Genomic DNA, 21,896 nt, shown 5'->3' on the forward strand with positions numbered 1-21,896 from the left:
GATCACTTTCTAACTCATATAACTGTATTAAAGAATTAAGCTCAAGAATACATAAAGGAATACAAAGACATTTAAAGAACCTGACAAAGTAAAATTTACAATTTTAGGCATCCAGTAAAAAAATTATTAGACACACAAAAATTTAAAAATAACCCATAAAAATAGAAATAAAATGAAACAAATCAGAAATGATATTCATGATAAAATTACTAGACTAGAATATTAAAACACTTATGTAACTATACTTGATATATTCAAAAGTTAGGGGAAAGATGGAAGATATATAAAAAGACATGGAAATTGTAAATAAAAATGCAAATTAAACTTCTAGACATAAAAATATGACAAATCAGACTTAAATTGAAGAAAGTAGGGAAAACCACTAGACCATTCAGGTATGACCTAAATCAAATCCCTTATGATTATACAGTGGAAGTGAGAAACAGATTTAAGGGCCTAGATCTGATAGAGTACCTGATGAACTATGGAATGAGCTTCCTGACGCTGTACAGGAGACAGGGATCAAGACCATCCCCATGGAAAAGAAATGCAAAAAAGCAAAATGGCTGTCTGGGGAGGCCTTACAAATTGCTGTGAAAAGAAGAGAGGCGAAAAGCAAAGGAGAAAAGGAAAGATATAAGCATCTGAATGTAGAGTTCCAAAGAATAGCAAGAAGAAATAAGGAAGCCTTCTTCAGCAATCAATGCAAAGAAATAGAGGAAAACAACAGAATGGGAAAGACTAGAGATCTCTTCAAGAAAATTAGAGATACCAAGGGAACATTTCATGCAAAGATGGGCTCGATACAGGACAGAAATGGTATGGACCTAACAGAAGCAGAAGATATTAAGAGGTGGCAAGAATACACGGAAGAACTGTACAAAAAAGATCTTCACGACCCAGATAATCATGACGATGTGATCACTAATCTAGAGCCAGACATCTTGGAATGTGAAGTCAAGGGCCTTAGAAAGCATCACTATGAAGAAAGCTAGTGGATGTGATGGAATTCCAATTGAGCTGTTTCAAATCCTGGAAGATGATGCTGTGAAAGTGCTGCACTCAATATGCCAGCAAATCTGGAAAACTCAGCAGTGGCCACAGGACTGGAAAAGGTCAGTTTTCATTCCAATTCCAAAGAAAGGCAATCCCAAAGAATGCTCAAACTATCGCACAATTGCACTCATCTCACACACTAGTAAATTAATGCTCAAAATTCTCCAAGCCAGGCTTCAGCAGTATGTAAACCATGAACTCCCTGATGCTCAAGCTGGTTTTAGAAAAGGCAGAGGAACCAGAGATCAAATTGCCAGATCCGCTGGATGGTTGAAAAAGCAAGAGAGTTCCAGACAAACATCTATTTCTGCTTTATTGACTATGCCAAAGCCTTTGACTGTGTGGATCATAATAAACTGTGGAAAATCTCTGATGCTGGGAGGGATTGGAGTTAGGAGGAGAAGGGGACGACCCAGGATGAGATGGCTGGATGGCATCACGGACTCGATGGACGTGAGTCTGAGTTAACTCTGGGAGATGGTGATGGACAGGGAGGCCTGGCATGCTGCGACTCATGCGGTCGCAAAGAGTCGGACACGACTGAGCTACTGAACTGAACTGACTAAAGAAAAATGAGACACTGAAAAGAAATGTAAACTTAAAGACTTAACAATAGAAACTTAACATCAGAACAGAAACATGGGGGTGGGGGAAAGCTGAACGATAAAGTAAACAGAGCATTAGAGAGCATAAGTTTAAACACTCTAATATCAGTATAAACCTACTGTGAACCATGAAGAAGAGAAGAGAAAGACAGAAATAAAGTTTTTGAATACAATGGCAAGTTTTTTTTCTAAAGTTGATGAAAACTATAAATGCATAAATTCAAGTACAAAGAAAATGAAACAAACTCGACTAAGATTCATCACAACCAAATTGCTTCAAACCAGTAATGGGGGAAAAAAATCTTACAATTATATAAAAATAAAATTACACATTTCATACAAGAACAGAGAGCACACTCTGGTCAGAAACAACGTAATACAGTTGACAGTGGAATGACATTCTATGGAAAAAATGACTGTCAATCTAAATTACTACAACCAGTGAAAATAACGTAAAACATAAAAATCTTCGAAGTCAAAGCAAAAATACTTCACTGACAAATTTCATGGAACAACACATAATCACTAGAAGAGCTCACTCAAAAAGTGACAGATAATATGAATAGCCCTTAAAGTGAAATTGCGGTTTAAAAACTTAACGTAAGAAAAACACTACCAGAAAACTCTAAACCAATACACCTCAAGAATATAAAAATTCTAAACATGAATTTAGCAAATCAATCAAACAGTACTTCATGAAGGTTAATACTTCATGAGCAAATGAGATTTATCCTGGGAATGCAGGGTTGATTTAACATTAACGGTCAATCATTATCTAATATAGTATTTAAAAAATAATCAATGGTATTTAATCGTATTAACAATTTTTTTAAAAAAGATCCTTTTAGTAACATGGAAATTTACAATACCATATGTAAAATAGATAGCCAGTGGGAATTTGCTGTAAGACTCAGGGAACTCAAACAGGGGCTCTGCGACACTCTAGAAAGGTGGGGTGAGATGGGAGATGGGAAGGAGGTTTGGGAGGGAGGGGACATGGGTGTACCTATGGTTGATTCTTGTTGATGTATGACAGAAAATCACAAAATTCTGTAAAGCAATTATCCTTCAATTAAAAAAAAAACTACTGTACCAAAAATTTTTTTTTAAAACTCCTCTCAGTAAAGATAGAAAATCATTTGACAAAATCCAACATTCATTTTTGATAAAAACTCTAAGTAAACTAGGATCATGAACAAAAAACCTACAGCTCAAAACACATTCAATGGTGAAAGACCAAATACTTTTCCACTAAGACTGGGAATAAGACAAAAATATCCACTTTCATAATTTCTATTCAAATTGTATTGGAGATTGTACCTAGTACCATAAACTAAACAAAATAAAATAAGACAATAAACACCAAGATTGGAAAGGAAGACGGAAAAATGTTTTTATCTGTAGGCATCGCAACTATCTATACATCTAGAAAAAAGCTACTAGAAAAAAATTATCCAGTAAGGCTGCATTATACTAGTTAATACAAAAACCAAATGTACTTATACTAGCAAGAAAAAAAGTCAAAAATTAATATTAAAAATGCTAATTCCATAAAAGTTTCTAAATAAAAACTGAAAACTCAAGTCTAAAATTTAAATGGGACTGGAAAGGACTTAGGCTAGTCAAAACAACTTTGAAAAAGAACAAAGTGGGATAACTTGTACTACCTGATTTCAAGACTGAGGATAAAGTAGTGATCAAGACAGAATGGTACTGACATAAATAGACCAGTGAAGCAGATTAGAGGCCTTACACAGAAAGATAATGGTCAGTTTATTTTTGACAAAAGTATGAAGGTAATTTAATGGAAAAATGATAATCTTGGTCAGAATGAATAGCCAAGTGAAAAAAATCAACCTCAACACTTACATCATATCATATACAAAAATTCATTAAAAACAGCATGTGGTGTATATATACAGAACAGAACAACACGTGACTATGTGCAACATGAAAACTGATACGTACAAAACTTTCCTTAGTGACAGAGGTCAGACTCCATTCTGTACTTCATTCATTTATTTAAAATTTATAACTAATGTACCACAAGTACATGTTAAGCAGATGCATGGGAATGGGGGAAAACAGGATGAGGAAACATTTGGGGTGACAATTATGTTTATTACTTGGATTGTGATGACAGTTTCATAAGTGTATTTTTTGTCAAAATTCATCAGCTTTAAATATATGCAGTTTATTGTATATCCATTTTACCTCAATAAAGGTATACAAAATTTCTGTAATTAAAACAAAAGAATACATACCACAAAGACCTAAAACAAAATATTGATACATTTGTTTTCACAAAATTAAAAAAACTTACAAAATAGTCCTATAAAAATTATGAGATGTATATTCAACAAAATTCTTCAAATATAACAAACATTCATATTAGAGTAGTATAATTACTGATAATGATTATTCTTTTTGCTATTAGCTGTATTTCTATTACAATTTGCATACTTTTGGTGGTAGTTTACTTTAGTTTTTTTTTTTTTTAATTGCACATAAATATGCAAAATATGACCTCAGAAAAAAGTGAATCATTCCGTACCTGCACTGGAGAGCGAATTGTTACCTTCTTACTTCCTTCCACTGCATCAATTTGACAAACAATTGATCTTTCAACTCCAGACTCTCTGTGTCTTACAGTGTACAGTCGTCGTCCCACTTTTGTTAAAGGGATTTTATCAGCAGTAGAGTGGTTAGCAGGTGCTAAATTAAGTATACATATTTAAAATTAATCATAAATCATCATATATTAATTTTAGGTAGACATTTTAAGCCAGAAACATCAGATAATTTCTTAAATTTTTAAACATTATCACTGAAAACTATACAAAGGGATGTTTTAAGAATCCACAATACATTTCTACAGCATTCACTGAAACCCTTCAAAGTATTTTAACAAAAAAAGTTTTTAACTGAAAAAAACTCATCCAAAAGTCAAACCTAAGACAACAACATAATCTTTTAAAAATAACTGACTGATGAGAAAAACTGCTAGAAAATACAAGAATACTGATCTTTGGTTTGTTATCACAATAAAACAGGCAGTCACTGGCAATTACCAAGTAGCTGCGGTTTTCAGTTTTTAATTTTTCCAACAGGCTGTGACACTTTGTCATATCTAAGATTTGATTACAATTTTATATAGCCTTACCTAATATATACATATATTGTATTGGGAGTAAATTATCTATTTATAGATTCCTCTCCCCTATAAAAGAAAGTGGCAACTCACTCCAGTATTCTTGCCTGGAGAATCCCATGGACAGAGGAGACTGGTGGGCTACAGTCAGTCCATGAGATTGCAAAGACTGAGCAACTAACCTGTCTGCCTCCCCTACTATCCCATAAAAATGTTAGTTTAAAAGCAAACAGAGGTACAATTGATGAGAACAATTCACAGACAATGTTGGGAAAACATGTGAAACCTAGCCACTGTTAAGAATCAGTTACTGACTAGGAAAAAGCACTAGCTATCAATTTTAGCACCCCTCCTCCATGCCTAAGTAACTTTTCTAATGTCCCTCTTTCCATAACTACTTGTCAAAATGTCATAAAGTGTTGTGAGTGAGGATTTGGGACTAATTAATATTTAACTTCACAATGAGTTTTGTTGTTCAGTCATTTAGTCATGTCCAACTCTTTGTGACTCCATGGACCGCATCATGCCGGGCTTCTCTGTCCTTTACTATCTCCCGGAGCTTGCTTAAATTCATGTCCATTGAGTCGATAATGCCATACAATCAATCTCATCCTCTCTCGCTCCCTTCTCCTCCCAAGAGAAGAATGAGTACATACTACAATGTACATACATTGAAGAATACAATGATTACATACTACGATAATTTTACAATGTATTTACTTTTACTTTTTACCTCTCTTCTGAGAAACATAAAGGAAAAAAAAAAAAACTACTTCAATAGGCAGAAGATAAAAACCATTCACAAACCCCAAAATCATTATCTTGTGCCATTGGCTGAATTCAAACCTTATTCTGAATTCATTCAGTTGCAAAACTGTGGGAATTTTACTGAGTTAAACTAAAAGTGGTTAAAAAACCACTGATAGTTATTGTCTATAAATACTGACTGAAGAAGAGATCTAATAATTTTCTTCTCCAAAGTAGTAAATTATTATGCTCTAAATAAAGTAGTGAATAAAGCCAGAATTTGGAATATAGCAATACAGTGACAACAGCAATCAATGCCCTGCAAAGGAAATAATAAAATTTGCAACATATTAGGAAGGAAATAAAAAACCTGTGAGATACCAGCAGTAAGTAAAGTGGGATATAAAATATAATTTAAAAGAAAATAAAGCCCCAGGATGGTAATTTATCACTTACTAAGAAGAATGAAGAAGTGTTTGCTGCTTAGGCTGGTCATTGCATTGAAATGATCATTGTCTTTAGTTCGCATATAATCCATACTTAAACTCTCCTCATTTTTCAATACATATGATTTTGCCATAGGTACGTTGAGTACACTAAAAGATTCACTTGGTGAAACAGAAATACTAAGTCCAAGAGAATTTAAAATCATAAAAGGTGCCAGATCCCTTATGAAGGTAGCTGAAGATCCAGTGGCAGCTTCTGTAAACGCCTAGCAAGGAAGAGTCATCATAAATACAAAAAAATGTAGAAAACTAAATGACAAGCAGAATACTAACAGATATATGACAATTAACAAAAACTTTTTTTAACCAAAGGGTTAACTCAGACTAGTACCCCAAAATTAAAGTTTCAAATAACTTTTCTTACCTCAGCTAAATTATTTAACATTATAAGGCCACATTTAGATAATGTAATGTTTAGCTGGTCTTTTGAATAGAAAGTGATGACAGTTTTATATTCTGGTACTCTGTAATTTTCTTCTTCAGTGCCTGACTCAACAATGGCCTTTTTGGCTTTCTTTTTCATCTAAAATAACAAATAAATTATAGAAATATGAGAAACATTTGTTTCTAGGAGCATGGCATAACTCATTTTACAAAGGAAAAACAAACATCAGACAAATTTCAACCACTACATTAGAGAAAGCAATACATTTTATCAGTTCCACTGCCTTACTGGAATTATTGGGAGTTCACCCAACTAATGCCACCTGGACAGAGGCGATACTGGAAGAAAAGTTCTCCGCCTTAGTTACACTAAAATGGCAGACATAATTTAAAAGGGGAAAATAAAACCCTAATAAGTAAACGCATATAGCATCTGAACAAAAATCAGAAGCACATACATCATAGCATGTGGAAATTCAGGGCAAGAAAAGTTAGCCTACTGGTGTTATAAATGCTATATATAAAGAACAGAGATCTAGGGACTTAAAAAGTCCAACAATAGTTGCAGAACAGTGCCACTAGGACCTAGGCTCCTGTGAATCAAACTACCTACCTCTTTTTAAGATTTGCAAGTCTACTACCTGTAAGTATCCTGACCTAACCACCACCAAGGAAATTCCTTTATCCAAATCCTTTATCTAAAATGAGCAAAATCAAATGTACTGGTCTAATACAAAAAGCTGGAAATACCAAGATAGTCACCCTCATTGTTCCTTAAACTGGCTTTAAGCCACTGAAAATTTGTCCATTATTTGACAGAATCATTATTAGGGAGGAGATATGCTAATAATCCTACAATCTCTTGCTTCAGAAGCACAATTTCATCCATCTAAAGGTTCTGATTTATATAATTACATAAATTCACACTATATTTGAAGTAAATAATAATGTATTTTCTTTTATATACACACTCTTCAGATACCAAGGAAAACTTGGGATAGATAACCTAAAAGAAAATGCTAGAAGTATTTTAAGATGATAGTTTATAAGTGGAGACTTTGCAGCCAGTATTGCATTCCACCTCTTCAAATTTAAAGGTATTACTTTATGGAAGTCCTTTAACTTCAACAGTTTTAGTTCTATCATATATCAAAATGAAGTTTAAAACTGTATCTTCTTCAGAAGTTTGTTTCAAGGTTTAAAGCAAAAGTAGATTATTTAAGACAGTGTCTAGTACATAATATTGTGTCTAGTACACAATATTTATATTAGAAGCCCATGAGGTGACAGTCTTGGGTTTGAAAATTACATTCAGAGGTCAAACAAGGAAGCATGTGGAAAGGTTCATAATGAAATATCTGAACTCTGCTGTGATTAAAATTAAAGTGTGTGTGATGTGGACATCCTCAATATTTGAAAAAAATTCCCAGATATCAAAAATACCTTGATTCCAAGATTCCATGGTCTAAAATCCTCAGTCTGATCAATTTCTAAGGGTTCAAGCAAAGGCTCCCACACACCAAACATTTCATTGTAATAATGTACCTAGAGAGAGAATTTAATTTTTTAAATAAAACATTCTGGTATTTTCTAAAATCATCTTCCGTGTTGTTCCCCACACCATTCCTTTTGGCTGTGCTATTTCTTCTATATGAAAACCATCGACATGCCATTAGTTTCCTATACATTCTTTCTCAATGATTTCCTCATCTGACTAACTTCATGGTCTACTCGTCACAATTTATTCCAGAAAAAACTCTCTTTCAAGTATCTTTCCTTGATTTTTAGGCTGGGTTTAACAGTGACAACTGTGTTCATCATTCAAACATTACTGGAATTTTAAAAGCATGTTCTGTCTACCTCCACTAATTTTTAGAAAGCCTTTGAAGTGAAGGCAAGTAACATATGATTCAATAAGCATGTACGTATTTGAAGTCTCTGAACTTCCTGGACATCTTAGATCAAATTCTCTACAAAGTATAGATAATTCTAGCTAAAACTTGGAAACTTGAAACGTAAGTCTGTCAGTCCTACCTCTATTAGCATATAACTCTCTCATCACAAATATTGTAGCGGCTTATAAATTTTCATACTTATTGACTGAAGTAGAATATGAGATTAGTTTCTACTAAACATAAACTAAATACTTTAAAGCAAAGTATCCCTGGGACGATTCTATGTAGAAAAGTTCTGATGCATAATATATGTTGGCTCAAAGTAAGTATCTTCCATATAACTAAAGGACTCTCACAGAAATGTGAAAGACCTTAGTGGAGTCTCACCAGAGTATGAAGATCTGCATTATATAAATATATAAAGCATATTCTTCTAATTTTTTTAAGTCACTATTTCCAAAGAGAAAAGAAATACTCTATTATTACTTTAAGGAAAAAAGGATCCTTAATTTTTAAAATTAACAATTTTACTTCAACTCAACAATCTATGGTATGGACCTAAAAGAAGCAATAGGTATTAAGAAGAGGTGGCAAGAATACACAGAAGAACTGTACAAAAAAGATCTTCACGACCCATGTAATCACGATGGTGTGATCACTCAGCTACAGCAAGACATCTTGTAATGAAAATCAAGTGGGCCTTAGGAAGCATCACTACAAACAAAGCTAGTGGAGGTGATGGAATTCCAGTTGAGCTGTTTCAAATCTTAAAAGATGACTTTGTGAAAGTGCTGCACTCAATATGCCAGCAACTTGGGAAAACTCAGCAGGGGCCACAGGACTGGAAAAGGTCAGTTTTCATTCCAATCCCAAAGAAAGGCAATGCAAAAGAATGCTCAAACTACCACACAATTATACTCATCTCACACGCTGGTAAAATAATGCTCAAAATTCTCCAAGCCAGGCTTCAGCAATATGTGAACCGTGAAATTCCAGATGTTCAAGCTGGTTTTAGAAAAGGCAGAGCAACCAGAGATCAAATTGCCAACGTCCGCTGGATCATGGAAAAAGCAAGAGAGTTCCAGAAAAACATCTACTTCTGCTTTATTGACTATGCCAAAGCCTTTGACTGTGTGGATCACAATAAACTGTGGGAAATTCTGAAAGAGATGGGAATACCAGACCACCTAACCTGCCTCCTGAGAAACCTGTATGCAGGTCAGGAAACAACAGTTAGAACGGGACATGGAACAACAGACTGGTTTCAAATAGGAAAAGGAGTACATCAAGGCTGTATACTGTCAACCCTGCTTATTTAGCTTATTTGCAGAGTACATCATGAAAATGCCAGGCTGGATGAAACACAAGCTGGAATCAAGATTGCTCGGAGAAACATCAATAACCTCAGATATGCAGATGATACCACCCTTATGGCAGAAAGTGAAGAACAACTAAAGAGCCTCTTGATGAAAGTGAAAGAGGAGAGTGGAAAAGTTGGCTTAAAGCTCAACATTCAAAAAACTAAGATCATGGCATCCAGTCCCATCACTTCATGGCAAATAGATGGGGAAACAGTGGCTGACTTTATTTTTCTGGGCTCCCAAATCACTGCAGATGGTGATTGAAGCCATGAAATTAAAAGACACTTGCTCCTTGGAAGGAAAGTTATGACCAACCTAGACAGCATATTAAAAAGCAGAGACATTATTTTGGTAACAAAGGTCCATCTAGTCAAGGCTGTGGTTTTTCCAGTAGTCATGTATGGATGTGAGAGTTGGACTGTGAAGAAGGCTGAGCACCAAAGAATTGATGCTTTTGAACTGTGGTGTTGGAGAAGACTCTTGAGAGTCCCCTGGACTGCAAGGAGATCCAACCAGTCCATCCTAAAAGAGATCAGTCTTGAGTGTTCATTGCAAAGGCTGATGGTGAAGGTGAAACTACAATACTTTGGCCATTTGATGTGAAGAGACTCATTTGAAAAGACCCTGATGCTGGGAAAGATTGAGGGTAGGAGGAGAAGGGGATGACAGAGGATGAGATCGTTGTATGGCATCAGTGACTCAATGGACATGAGTTTGAGTAGACTCTGGGAGTTGGTAATGGACAGAGAGGCCTGGTGTGCTGTGGTCCATGGGGTCATGAAGAGTCAGACATGACTGAGTGACTGAACTGAATAAAAGTCTATTAATTTAATCACCTTAAGATGAATGAAATCAGTTGAAACATAAACATAATATGGATGTCTACTCTAAAAGTAAGGTACACATAAAAACAACTATATCAAGGGCATAAATAGGTACACTTTTTCCCAAAAGTTTGGGAATCAACATTGTATTTGTGATAAACTTAATTTAAATGTTTAAATGAGATTTCCAAAACAGTTCATATGTAGCAGTATTTCTTACATAATCTGGAAAAATACTATATATGCTTACTTCTAGCTCAAGTTGACAGTGGAGATTTATTAAGGAGCTCCAGTTTTTGCCTTCCCCTGAGAAACGTGATTTTGCCAATAGCATAGGTACTGTTCTATGACCAATTCCAGCCTCAAGAACTAGAAAAATAGAATCAATGTTCATTTTTATTATCTCTCCTTTGGGTACCAATTCAGGCATGGGAGCTCTTTTTACAGCTTCATTTGATTCTTCAAGAAACCACATATTTAAATCTTTTGTATCCTTCTTTTCCCATAAATGCGCTGTAGAAGAAGCAGTTTCTATTGGGATGGTTTCCTTGGCAGTATAAAGTGCTGAAGTTATGGTAATCACAGTATTTATGATAACTGGTGAAACCTAAGGAGAAAATTTCAAAGTAATAAAAAAAAAAGCCACAAAAATCACTTTCCAAACTACATACTTCAAAGAACATGAAATATATTTGCTGAAGGATCAAGAGGAATTAATACTGAAGTAATATTACTACCAAGAAACAGATACAATTTGCTGCCTACAAAATCTTTTTTTATTATCATAGCTAATTTCAATAGTAAAATATTTACATATTGATATTAAACTGACCAATTTCAACTATACATACTATAAGGAAGCTACCTACAGAAGCAGTCAACTACCAATAATAAAATACATGAAAACATTCATCATAAAACGTAAATTAAGTGTCATTTTAAAATTATGTGTCAAAATATTTTTAAACAGCTTTCTTTTGCTTATTTAATGATTAAAATTGTTGCTATAATTGCTTCTTTCTAAGTTTTATTGTTTTTTTCAAAAGGGCACTAAAGATCTGAATGACTACATTATAACTTACCTTCAGTGTCAGGGATTTTACTGATAATTCAAGTACTTGTGGATCTGTACTTATCTGAGTAGCTTGACAGAACAAGTCACAGGGTTGCAAAACCTAGAAGAGAAAAATCAATACTATTAAATTAACACATTCTTAAAATATTTTTACTTAAAGACTTATCCAACAGGAGATAACTATGCTAAATAAACAAGTTAGTAAAATTAATCTACTTCAATAACAAGTCAATCAATAAAACATTCCTTTCTTATCCTCTCGTTCATTATTTATAATAAACAGAAAGTACTTATATTAGCAACACTACTGATAAAGAAAAAGAATTTCTTAAATATACAAAAAATTCACAAAACTTGTATTCTGTATTTTATTTTATAGCAGTCCCTTGGTATCCCTTCGGGACTGGTTCCAGGACACAAACACCTGTCCCCTACCTGCTTCCTCCCACCCATGGCAGATGCTCAACTCCTTTGTATATTGATAAAATGGCACAGTATTCAACAACAATGAAACAAACAGCACAATTTTAAAAAATGGCAAGAGAAGTTGAATAAGATTTTTTTTTTTCCCAAAGAAGACAGAAGGCCAACAAGTACATAAAAAGATGTTCAAGATCACTATTTATCAGGGAAATGCAAATCAAAACCAAAATAAAATATCACCTCATATCTGTTGTAATGGCTATTATGAAAAAGGCAAGAAATAAGAGTTGGAAAGAATGTGAAGGAAAGGGAATCCTCATTCACTAGATGTGGGATTTGTGTAGTTACTGTGGAAAAACAGTATGGAGTGTCCTCAAAAAAATAAGACTAGCTATCATATGATTCACCTATTTCACTTCTGGGTATTTATCCAAATAATACAAAAGCACTAATTCAAAAAGATTAATGTCACCCCCTATGTTCATTGCAGCATTATCTACAGTAGTCAAGGTATGAAAAAAACCTAGAGTGCGTATCAACAGATGAAAGATAATGAAAATGTGGAGTGTTCCTATATGTTTGTATGAGAAGGGAATACTACTCAGGCATAAAAAGGTGAAACCTTGCTATCTGCAACAATATGGATGGACCTTGAGGGTATGATGGACCTAAGAGAAATGAGTCAGATGGAGAAAGACAAATACTGCATGATTTCATCTACATAAGTAATATAAAAAAGAAAAAAACAGGAAACGAACAAATCAAACAACAACACAGATACAGATAACAGATTGGAGGTTACACAGGGGAAGGCATGAGGAACAAAATGCAGTCAAGGATGTCAACTGTATGGTTATGGGTAAAAACTAAATTTTTGGTGGTGAACATACTGTTGCATATGCAGAAGTAGAAAAATAATACTGTACCCATGAAACTTATATAATGTTGTAAGTCAACATTATCTCAAGAAAAAAAAAGACCAAGTACAGTCAGCCCTCTGTATCCACAGGTTCTATATTTGAAGATTCAACCACAGATTGAGTTACTAAAATAGAAGTTTTATCGTGGTACTTTTTTCCATTATAAAAGTAAATGAAATACGTTAACCTATATAGGCCGAGAGCTACCCCACATCCGAGGTCAGGGGCAGCAGCCTAGAGTGCCAGGCTGCGACAGCGCAGGAATGGCCAAGAGGAGCTACCTCATGTCAGAGGTCAGGGGCCACGGCCGGGAGGAGATACCCCACGTCCGATGCCAGGGGCAGCGGCTGAAAGGAGCCACCTCATGTCTGAGGCCAGGGGCAGGGGCCAGAAGGAGCAACCCCACGCCCGAGGCCAGGGCAGCAACCAGGAGGAGCAACCCCACGCCCAAGAAGTGGTGGCTGCCAAGGCTCAAGAGGGCCTAGAGGAGCCATCCCACATTGAAGGTCAGGAAGGGTGGTGGGAGGAGATACCCCTCATCCAAGGTAAGAAGCAGCGGTTGTGCTTTGCTGGAGCAGCCGTGAAGAGATACCCCACGCCCAAGGTAAGAGAAACCCAAGTAAGATGGTAGGTGTTGCAAGAGGGCATCAGAGGGCTGACACACTGAAACCATACTCACAGAAATCTAGTCAATCTAATCACACTAGGACCACAGCCTTGTCTAACTCAATGAAACTAAGCCATGCCTGCAGGACAACTTAAGACGGGCGGGTCATGGTGGAGAGGTCTGACAGAATGTGGTCCACTGGAGAAGGGAATGGCAAGCCACTTCAGTATTCTTGCCTTGAGAACCCCATGAACAGTATGAAAAGGCAAAATGATAGGATACTGAAAGAGGTACTCCCCAGGTCAGTAGGTGCCCAATATGCTACTGGAGATCAGTGGAGAAATAACTCCAGAAAGAATGAAGGGATGGAGCCAAAGCAAAAACAATACCCAGCCGTAGATGTGACTGGTGATAGAAGCAAGGTCCGATGCTGTAAAGAGCAATACTGCATAGGAACCTGGAATGTCAGGTCCATGAATCAAGGAAAATTGGAAGCAGTCAAACAGGAGATGGCAAGAGTGAACGTCGACATTCTAGGAATCAGCGAACTAAAATGGACTGGAAGGGGTGAATTTAACTCAGATGACCATTATATCTACTACTACAGGCAGGACTCCCTTAGAAGAAATGGAGTAGCCATCATGGTCAAAAAAGAGTCCAAAATTTAGTACTTGGATGCAATCTCAAAAACGACAGAATGATCTCTGTACATTTCCAAGGCAAACCATTCAATATCACAGTAATCCAAGTCTATGCCCGAACCAGCAACGCTGAAGAAGCTGAACGGTTTTATGAAGACCTACAAGACCTTTTAGAACTAACACCAAAAAAAGATGTCCTTTTCATTATAGGGGAGAGGAATGCAAAAGTAGGAAGTTAAGAAATACCTGGAGTAACAGGCAAATCTGGCCTTGGAATGCAGAATGAAGAAGGGCAAAGACTAATAGTTTTGCCAAGATAATGCACTGGTCATAGCAAACACCCTCTTCCAACAACACAAGAGAAGACTCTACACATGGACATCACCAAATGGTCAACACCAAAATCAGACTGATTATATTCTTTGCAGCCAAAGATGGAGAAGCTCTATACAGTCAACAAAAACAAGACCAGGAGCTGACTGGCTCAGACCATGAACTCCTTATTACCAAATTCAGACTTAAATTGAAGAAAGTAGGGAAAACCACTAGACCATTCAGGTATGACCTAAATCAAATCCCTTATGATTATACAGTGGAAGTGAGAAATAGATTTAAGGGCCTAGATCTGATAGGTAGAGTGCCTGATGAACTATGGAATGAGGTTCGTGACACTGTACAGGAGACAGGGATCAAGACCATCCCCATGGAAAAGAAATGCAAAAAAGCAAAATGGCTATCTGAGGAGGCCTTACAAATAGCTGTGAAAAGAAGAGAGGCGAACAGCAAAGGAGAAAAGGAAAGATATAAGCATCTGAATGGAGAGTTCCAGAGAATAGCAAGAAGAGATAAGAAAGCCTTCTTCAGCGATCAATGCAAAGATATAGAGGAAAACAACAGAATGGGAAAGACTAGAGATCTCTTCAAGAAAATTAGAGATATCAAGGGAACATTTCATGCAAAGATGGGCTCGATACAGGACAGAAATGGTATGGACCTAACAGAAGCAGAAGATATTAAGAAGAGATGGCAAGAATACACAGAAGAACTGTACAAAAAAGATCTTCATGACCCAGATAATCACGATGGTGTGATCACTCATCTAGAGCCAGACATCCTGGAATGTGAAGTCAAGTGGGCGTTAGAAAGCATCACTACGAACAAAGCTAGTGGAGGTGATGGAATTCCAGTTGAGCTGTTTCAAATCCTGGAAGATGATGCTGTGAAAGTGCTGCACTCAATGTGCCAGCAAATTTGGAAAACTCAGCAGTGGCCACAGGACTGGAAAAGGTGAGTTTTCATTCCAATTCTGAAGAAAGGCAATGCCAAAGAATGCTCAAACTACCACACAATTGCACTCATCTCACACGCTAGTAAATTAATGCTCAAAATCCTCCAAGCCAGGCTTCAACAGTATGTGAACCGTGAACTTCCAGATGTTCAAGCTGGTTTTAGAAAAGGCAGAGGAACCAGAGATCAAATTGCCAACATCCGCTGGATCATCGAAAAATCAAGAGAGTTCCAGAAAAACATCTATTTCTCCTTTATTGACTATGCCAAAGCCTTTGACTGTGTGGATCACAAGAAACTGCGGAAAATTCTGAAAGAGATGGGAATACCAGACCATCTGACCTGCCTCTTGAGAAACCTGTATGCAGGTCAGGAAACAAGTTAGAACCAGACATGGAACAACAGACTGGTTTCAAATAGGAAAAGGAGTACATCAAGGCTGTATATTGTCACCCTGCTTATTTAACTTATATGCAGAGTACATTATGGGAAACGTGGGGCTGGAGGAAGGACAAGCTGGAATCAATATTGCTGGGAGAAATATCAATAACCTCAGATATGCAGATGATACCACCCTTATGGCAGGAAGTGAAGAAAAACCAAAGAGCCTCTTGATGAAAGTGAAAGAGGAGAGTGAAAAAGTTGGCTTAAAGCTCAACATTCAGAAAACTAAGATCGTGGCATCTGTTCCCATCACTTCATGGCAAATAGATGGGGAAACAGTAGAAACAGTGGGTGACTTTATTTTTCTGGGCTCCAAAATCACTGCGGATGGTGATTGCAGCCATGAAATTAGAAGATGCTTGCTCCTTGGAAGGAAAGTTATGACCAACCTAGACAGCATATTAAAAAGCAGAGACATTATTTTGGTAACAAAGGTCCATCTAGTCAAGGCTGTGGTTTTTCCAGTGGTCATGTATGGATGTGAGAGTTGGACTATAAATTAAAGCTGAGGGCCGAAGAAATGATGCTTTTGAACTGTGTGTTAGAGAAGACTCTTGAGAGTCACTTGGACTGCAAGGAGATCCAACCAGTTCATCCTAAAGCAGATCAGTCCTGGGTGTTCATTGGAGGGACTGATGTTGAAGCTGAAACTCCAATACTTTGGCTACCTGATGTGAAGAGCTGACTCATTGGAAAAGACCCTGATGCTAGGAAAGATTGAGGGCAGGAGGAGAATGGGATGACAGAGGATGAGATGGTTGGATGGCATCATCAGCTCAATGGACATGGGTTTGGGTAGACTCCAGGAGTTGGTGATGGACAGTGAGGACTGGCCTGCTGCGGTTCATGGGGTCTCAGAGAGTTAGACATGACTGAGAGACTGAACTGAACATACAACTCAACATCATTTTTGTTTTTTTACCAAATGCTCCAATTAAAGATGAGCAGCAGAACTGAACAGACATTTTTCCAAAGAGGACATGCAGATGACCAACAGGCATATGAAATGATGTTCAACATTGCTAATCAGTAGAGAGATGCAAATCAAAACCACAATTAGCTATCACCTCACACCTGTCACAATGACTATCATCAAAAAAACAAATGCAGGCAATCATGTAGAGAAAAGGGAATCCACTGTCAAAGTAGTCTTTACTGTCAGGATGAAGATAGGATATACAAATGACTGATTAGTAAATAAAACAAGAGTTTTGCAGCAAAAATAAAAAAAAATACCCTCCATGAATAAATAATAGTTTTGGTTGTTAAAGCTACTTACATATGGAATCACCAAATGGTTAACAAACTAAGGATGGCCAAGGAGACCAATACCTGGTATATAGGAGTTTTTTAGTATTAAAACTGCTAAAATCACCTCCAAGTAGTAAGCTTAACAGAAAGCAAGCTGTGACAACAATGTTTATCCTGAAAAAGATAATAGTCACTTTACATATGTCTATAGTGGATAATGTTTAAAAAGAGAGAGACAGAGCCACGTGAGAAAATGTGAACAATGCTCTTTCAAGACAGCAAAAATCAAAGACTCCAACATGGGCTATCCAAGGAACTTACTCCATTATTGGAGCTTCACGTTTTCACAATTCAATTCAGCAGAATATTTCAATTCTCATGAAGCAATGACTACAAAGTGTTTCCTATTCTTTCTTTTTCTTTTTTTTTTTTATTCTTTCTTTTTCTGAATAGGTTTTTAAGCTTTGAGTTTGCAGTCCTTGTACCACTGTTAAACTAGTGATTGTGTATAGTGGTGAGGCGTGCATCTATCAAAAATTGGTAACTTATTTGTCTATTAGTTAATATATTGCCTGGGCTTCCCTGGTCGCTCAGAGGATAAAGCATCTGCCTGTGATGCAAAAGACCCAGGTTTGATCCCTGGGTCAGGAAGATCCCCTGGAGAAGGAAATGGCAACCCACTCCAGTATTCTTGCCTGGAGAATCCCATGGACGGAGGAGCCTGGTGGGCTATAGTCCATGGGGTCGCAAAGAGTCGGACACGACTGTGTGACTACACTTACTTAATATATTGCCAAACCGAAAGAAGTCATATGCAGACACAATAAAGAAAGCTATCATCTAGGAGGAGGAACAAAAGGGTGGAGAGGTAGGTGGACATGGAGTATATCTCTTTCCATGGATACATCAGGAATACACCTTCAGACACAGTAGTGCATGCAGAACACCAGGTAAGAGGGGACAGGAGTACCTGACCAGTGAAAAAGAATATAGGACCACCCAAAACTCAGTAGGACAAAGAAACTAGGGGGAAAAACAGCAGTGTTCATAGGACTGGACCTCCCCTTGGCAGGTGGGCAAACTGAAGCAGGGGTCCAATCCCCACATCGGGGCAATTGTCTGAGTCAGAGGAGAAACATTTAAGGCTGAGAGTGAAACAGCTGATCTGTGGCAGCCTAAATGGAATGAGAATCAGACAGTCCTTGCCACAGCCATACATACTCTGGACAGGGACACAGGTCCCATGGAAGGTGCAGCAGCTGGGAGCTGGAGTCTAGATACTATGGAGCAATCCGTGTGAGGGCTGCTGTTGACTGTGGAGAGACGGATTTAGGAGATGTGAGGGAGGAGACTGTGAAGGAAAATGCCTGTAGAGGAAAGCCAGGAAGCCATGGAAGCAAGGTGATACTACTGAGTCACTCATAGAGGGTGGAACCATCACTATAGCCTCTCTCTCCCCACATGCAAGCATTGGCACCTGAACGATAAAAAGTCTGGCACCTGATGCAGTGCACTACAGGGTAGGACCCCACCCAGGGTGCCCCTTTAAGTGCCTGAAATGCCGGTCTATGGACAGGACCCCAGCCAAGGGGGCCCCTCTATGTGCCTGACGCGCTGAACAACAGAGAAGGATCCCAGGCAAAGGAGCCCTCTAAGTGCCTGAATGGATGGAGCTATGGGAAAAACTGGCCAAAGAGGCCTTCTAATTGCCAGCTACAAGAGGCTTGAAAAAAGACTCTGATAGTGCCATAACTTCTTTGGTGGAGGCAGTCCATGTCCCTGCACACTTGGTGCTGCCCAGGATCCCCACAAGCCAAGAAGCTGCACCACCTTCTCGCTCAACTCTCACTGGGGCAGAGTTGCCACAGGCAAAAAAAGTCTTGCATCTACGCACAGAGGGTTGCTTCAGTAGTATCCAGCTCATTGTGAACCTGCAGACTGTGGCCTGACAGGCTTCTGTCAGGGGGGTTCTCCAGGCAAGAATACTGGAGCGTATTGGCCAATACTGGTTGCCATACCCTTCTAGAGCACTGTAGTTCCTGCTGCTCTAGCTGCCAACTCCCCTGAGTACCTGGTGCTGCCAGAACTCTTGCAAACTAAACAGCTGCACCACTCCCCACATCTGGCCCTCACAGAGGCAAATCCAAGTCCTCCAGGGCAGCCCCAGGAGCAAACCCCAGTGGACAACCCACATGCAGAGATGGAAATAAAACCACAATTGAAACCCAGGGGCAGTGTGGCTAAGGAAGAAGACTGCAAAACCTTCCCACTAGTTATACAAACTGCAGATTAAATCCACACGATCAACGAGGCAGACTCTCTGTCTATGGAATACATAAAAGGACATTCAGAGCTCCCACAAAAGGAAACACACTGGTTCTGATAGCTGTGGACATTGGAGAGAAGAACACACAGGAGTAGGACCAGATTAGAATCTGAGTTGCCCCCACAGCAGTTCCGGAGATCAGCAGTTTTGGAGGGCATAAAAGGGAGATGAGGTGGACTGCGAACTACAGCAAGGAAAGGACTCTGACAGCAGTGGCTCAAGAAAAACATTATTCTTATGGTTTGACTTGTCCTGTAGATTCCCTTGGATTCTTTTCTCTTTTTTTTTTTTTTGCCCCTCTGTTGTAGTTGTCAATTTTTTGGCACTATGAAATCTAATTAAGTTTTTGAATTTTTTTTTTCTCCTCAGACACATTTTTTATTGTTGTTATAAACCTCTGCCTCTACATTGAGCTTTTGCAGTTCTGGGGAGTTTTCCTTTTTATTTTCTTTTTTAATTTTATTTTTTTAAACCTATTATTTTTTATACATTTATTCCTTTGTTTGCTTTTCATACTGTTCCTTTCCCCTTCCAGATAATCTTTAATGTATATGTCTTCTCCATCTACCTGTATTTAACTTTGCATATTTATTCTTTCTTTTCTTTCCTGTCAAACATTTGTTAGCTTTACTTTCATAGCTTTATTCCCCAACTTGCGTCTTCCTTTAGTTTCATTTTCCAGTTTCTGCTTTAGTTAGTTTTGTTCTTAACTGGTAGATATAACTCTTGATTTCCTTTGTTCACGGGGTCAATCTATTGTACTTTATTTTTGTTGGACTGTTTTGATTTTGCTTATGGGTGTAATGCGTATGTGTATATTCAGTCACACTTCTTATTGTTGTTATAAACCTCTGACTCTGTGTTGGGATTTTGCAGTTCTGTTTTCCTTTTTTCTTTCTCCTTCCTTTATGTCTTTTTTTTTCTTTGCTCTTTTTTATAATTTTAATTTTTTAAACCTATTATTTTTTTCTCTACATTTATTTATTTGTTTGCCTTTCCTACTGTTCTTTTCCCCTTGCAGTTAATCTTTAATGTATTTAAATCTTCTTCCTCTACCTGTATTTAACTTTGCATATCTATTCTTTCTTTCCTTTCCTCTCAATATATGTGTTAGTTTTCTTTTCTTTGCTTTATTGCATACTTGGCACCTTGCTTAGTTTTGTTTTCTAGTTTATGCTTTAGTTAGTTTTGTTCTTAACAGGTAAAGATAATTTTTTATTTCCTTTGTTCACCAGGTCAATCACTGTACTGTATTTTTGTTGAACTGTTTTGACTTTGCTTATGGGTGTATATGTATATTGCATCATTTTAATTATTATTTGCCTGATTTTATAACTGCCATTTGTCTGGCGTTCATCTTTGGTTTCTCATTTTGGGGTATTTGTTTTTAATCTTACTTAATGCCATATAAACCACTTGTGGAATCTTCCTTCCTGACCAGGGATCAAGCCCTGAGCCTCTGGAGTGGAAACACTGACTCCAAGACCCTAGACCACCAGAGAACTAACCCTATGGAGTACCAAATAATGAGAACTCACACAAAGGAAACCACTTAAGTACAACACCTGGCATCACCCAACCATCAGTAACACCCTGTGCAGGATGCCTCATCTAAACAACAAACAAAAAAAATACAAACCCAATCACCAGCAGACAGGATTACCACCTCACTCACCCTTGCCCATCAGAGGAAAAGCAAACAAAGGAAGGAACAAAAACTCATCACAAATCTCAGCCTACAGGAAGCTTACACAAACCACTGCACCAAACATAGGAGGGCAGAAACCAAAAGGAAGAAAGAATTCAACCTTTTACCCGGGGAAAAGACCACAAACACAGTAAGTTAAAAAAAAAAAAAATTAAGATTGGCTGAATGGATACAAAAACAAGATACATATATATGCTGTCTATAAGAAACCCACTTCAGACCTAAAGACACATATAGACGGAAAGTGAGAGGATGGAAAAATATACTCCTTGCACATGGAAAGCAGAAGAAAGCTGAAGTAGCAGTCCTCATATCAGACAAAACAGACCTTAAAATAAAGATTACAAGAGATAAGGAAGGACACTACATTGATTGATCAAGGGGTTGATCCAAGAGGAAGACATAACAACTGTAAATATCTATGCACCCAACATAGGAGCACCTCAGTACATAAGAGAAACACTAACAGACATAAAAGGAGAAATTGACAGTAACACAGTAATAATAGGAGACTTTAACACCCCACTCTCACCAATGGACAGATCATCAAAACTGAAAATTAAAAAGAAACACAAGTCTTAAATGATACATTAGATGAGATGGATCTCACTGATATCTTCAGGACATTCCATCCAAATGCAGAATACACCTTCTCAAGTGCACATGGAACATTCTCCAGGACAGA

General features: G+C 37.4%; 1 protein-coding gene across 4 annotated transcripts in view; it reads right to left on the reverse strand.

The window, feature by feature from the left end:
- Positions 1-21,896, reverse strand: part of VPS13A (vacuolar protein sorting 13 homolog A) — a 270,963-nt gene that overhangs the window by 84,807 nt on the left and 164,260 nt on the right. For all 4 annotated transcript variants that reach the window (XM_027964486.2, XM_027964487.3, XM_027964488.3 and 1 more), the window contains exons 40-45: positions 11,612-11,704; positions 10,780-11,136; positions 7,893-7,994; positions 6,430-6,588; positions 6,016-6,271; positions 4,216-4,376 (exon numbers count right to left, since the gene is read on the reverse strand). In XM_027964486.2, coding sequence (XP_027820287.2) covers positions 4,216-4,376; positions 6,016-6,271; positions 6,430-6,588; positions 7,893-7,994; positions 10,780-11,136; positions 11,612-11,704 — 1,128 coding nt within the window. The remainder of the gene's footprint in view (positions 1-4,215; positions 4,377-6,015; positions 6,272-6,429; positions 6,589-7,892; positions 7,995-10,779; positions 11,137-11,611; positions 11,705-21,896) is intronic.

The sequence above is a fragment of the Ovis aries genome, chromosome 2, assembly GCF_016772045.2.
Source record: "Ovis aries strain OAR_USU_Benz2616 breed Rambouillet chromosome 2, ARS-UI_Ramb_v3.0, whole genome shotgun sequence".
Classification (NCBI taxonomy): Eukaryota; Metazoa; Chordata; class Mammalia; order Artiodactyla; family Bovidae; genus Ovis; species Ovis aries.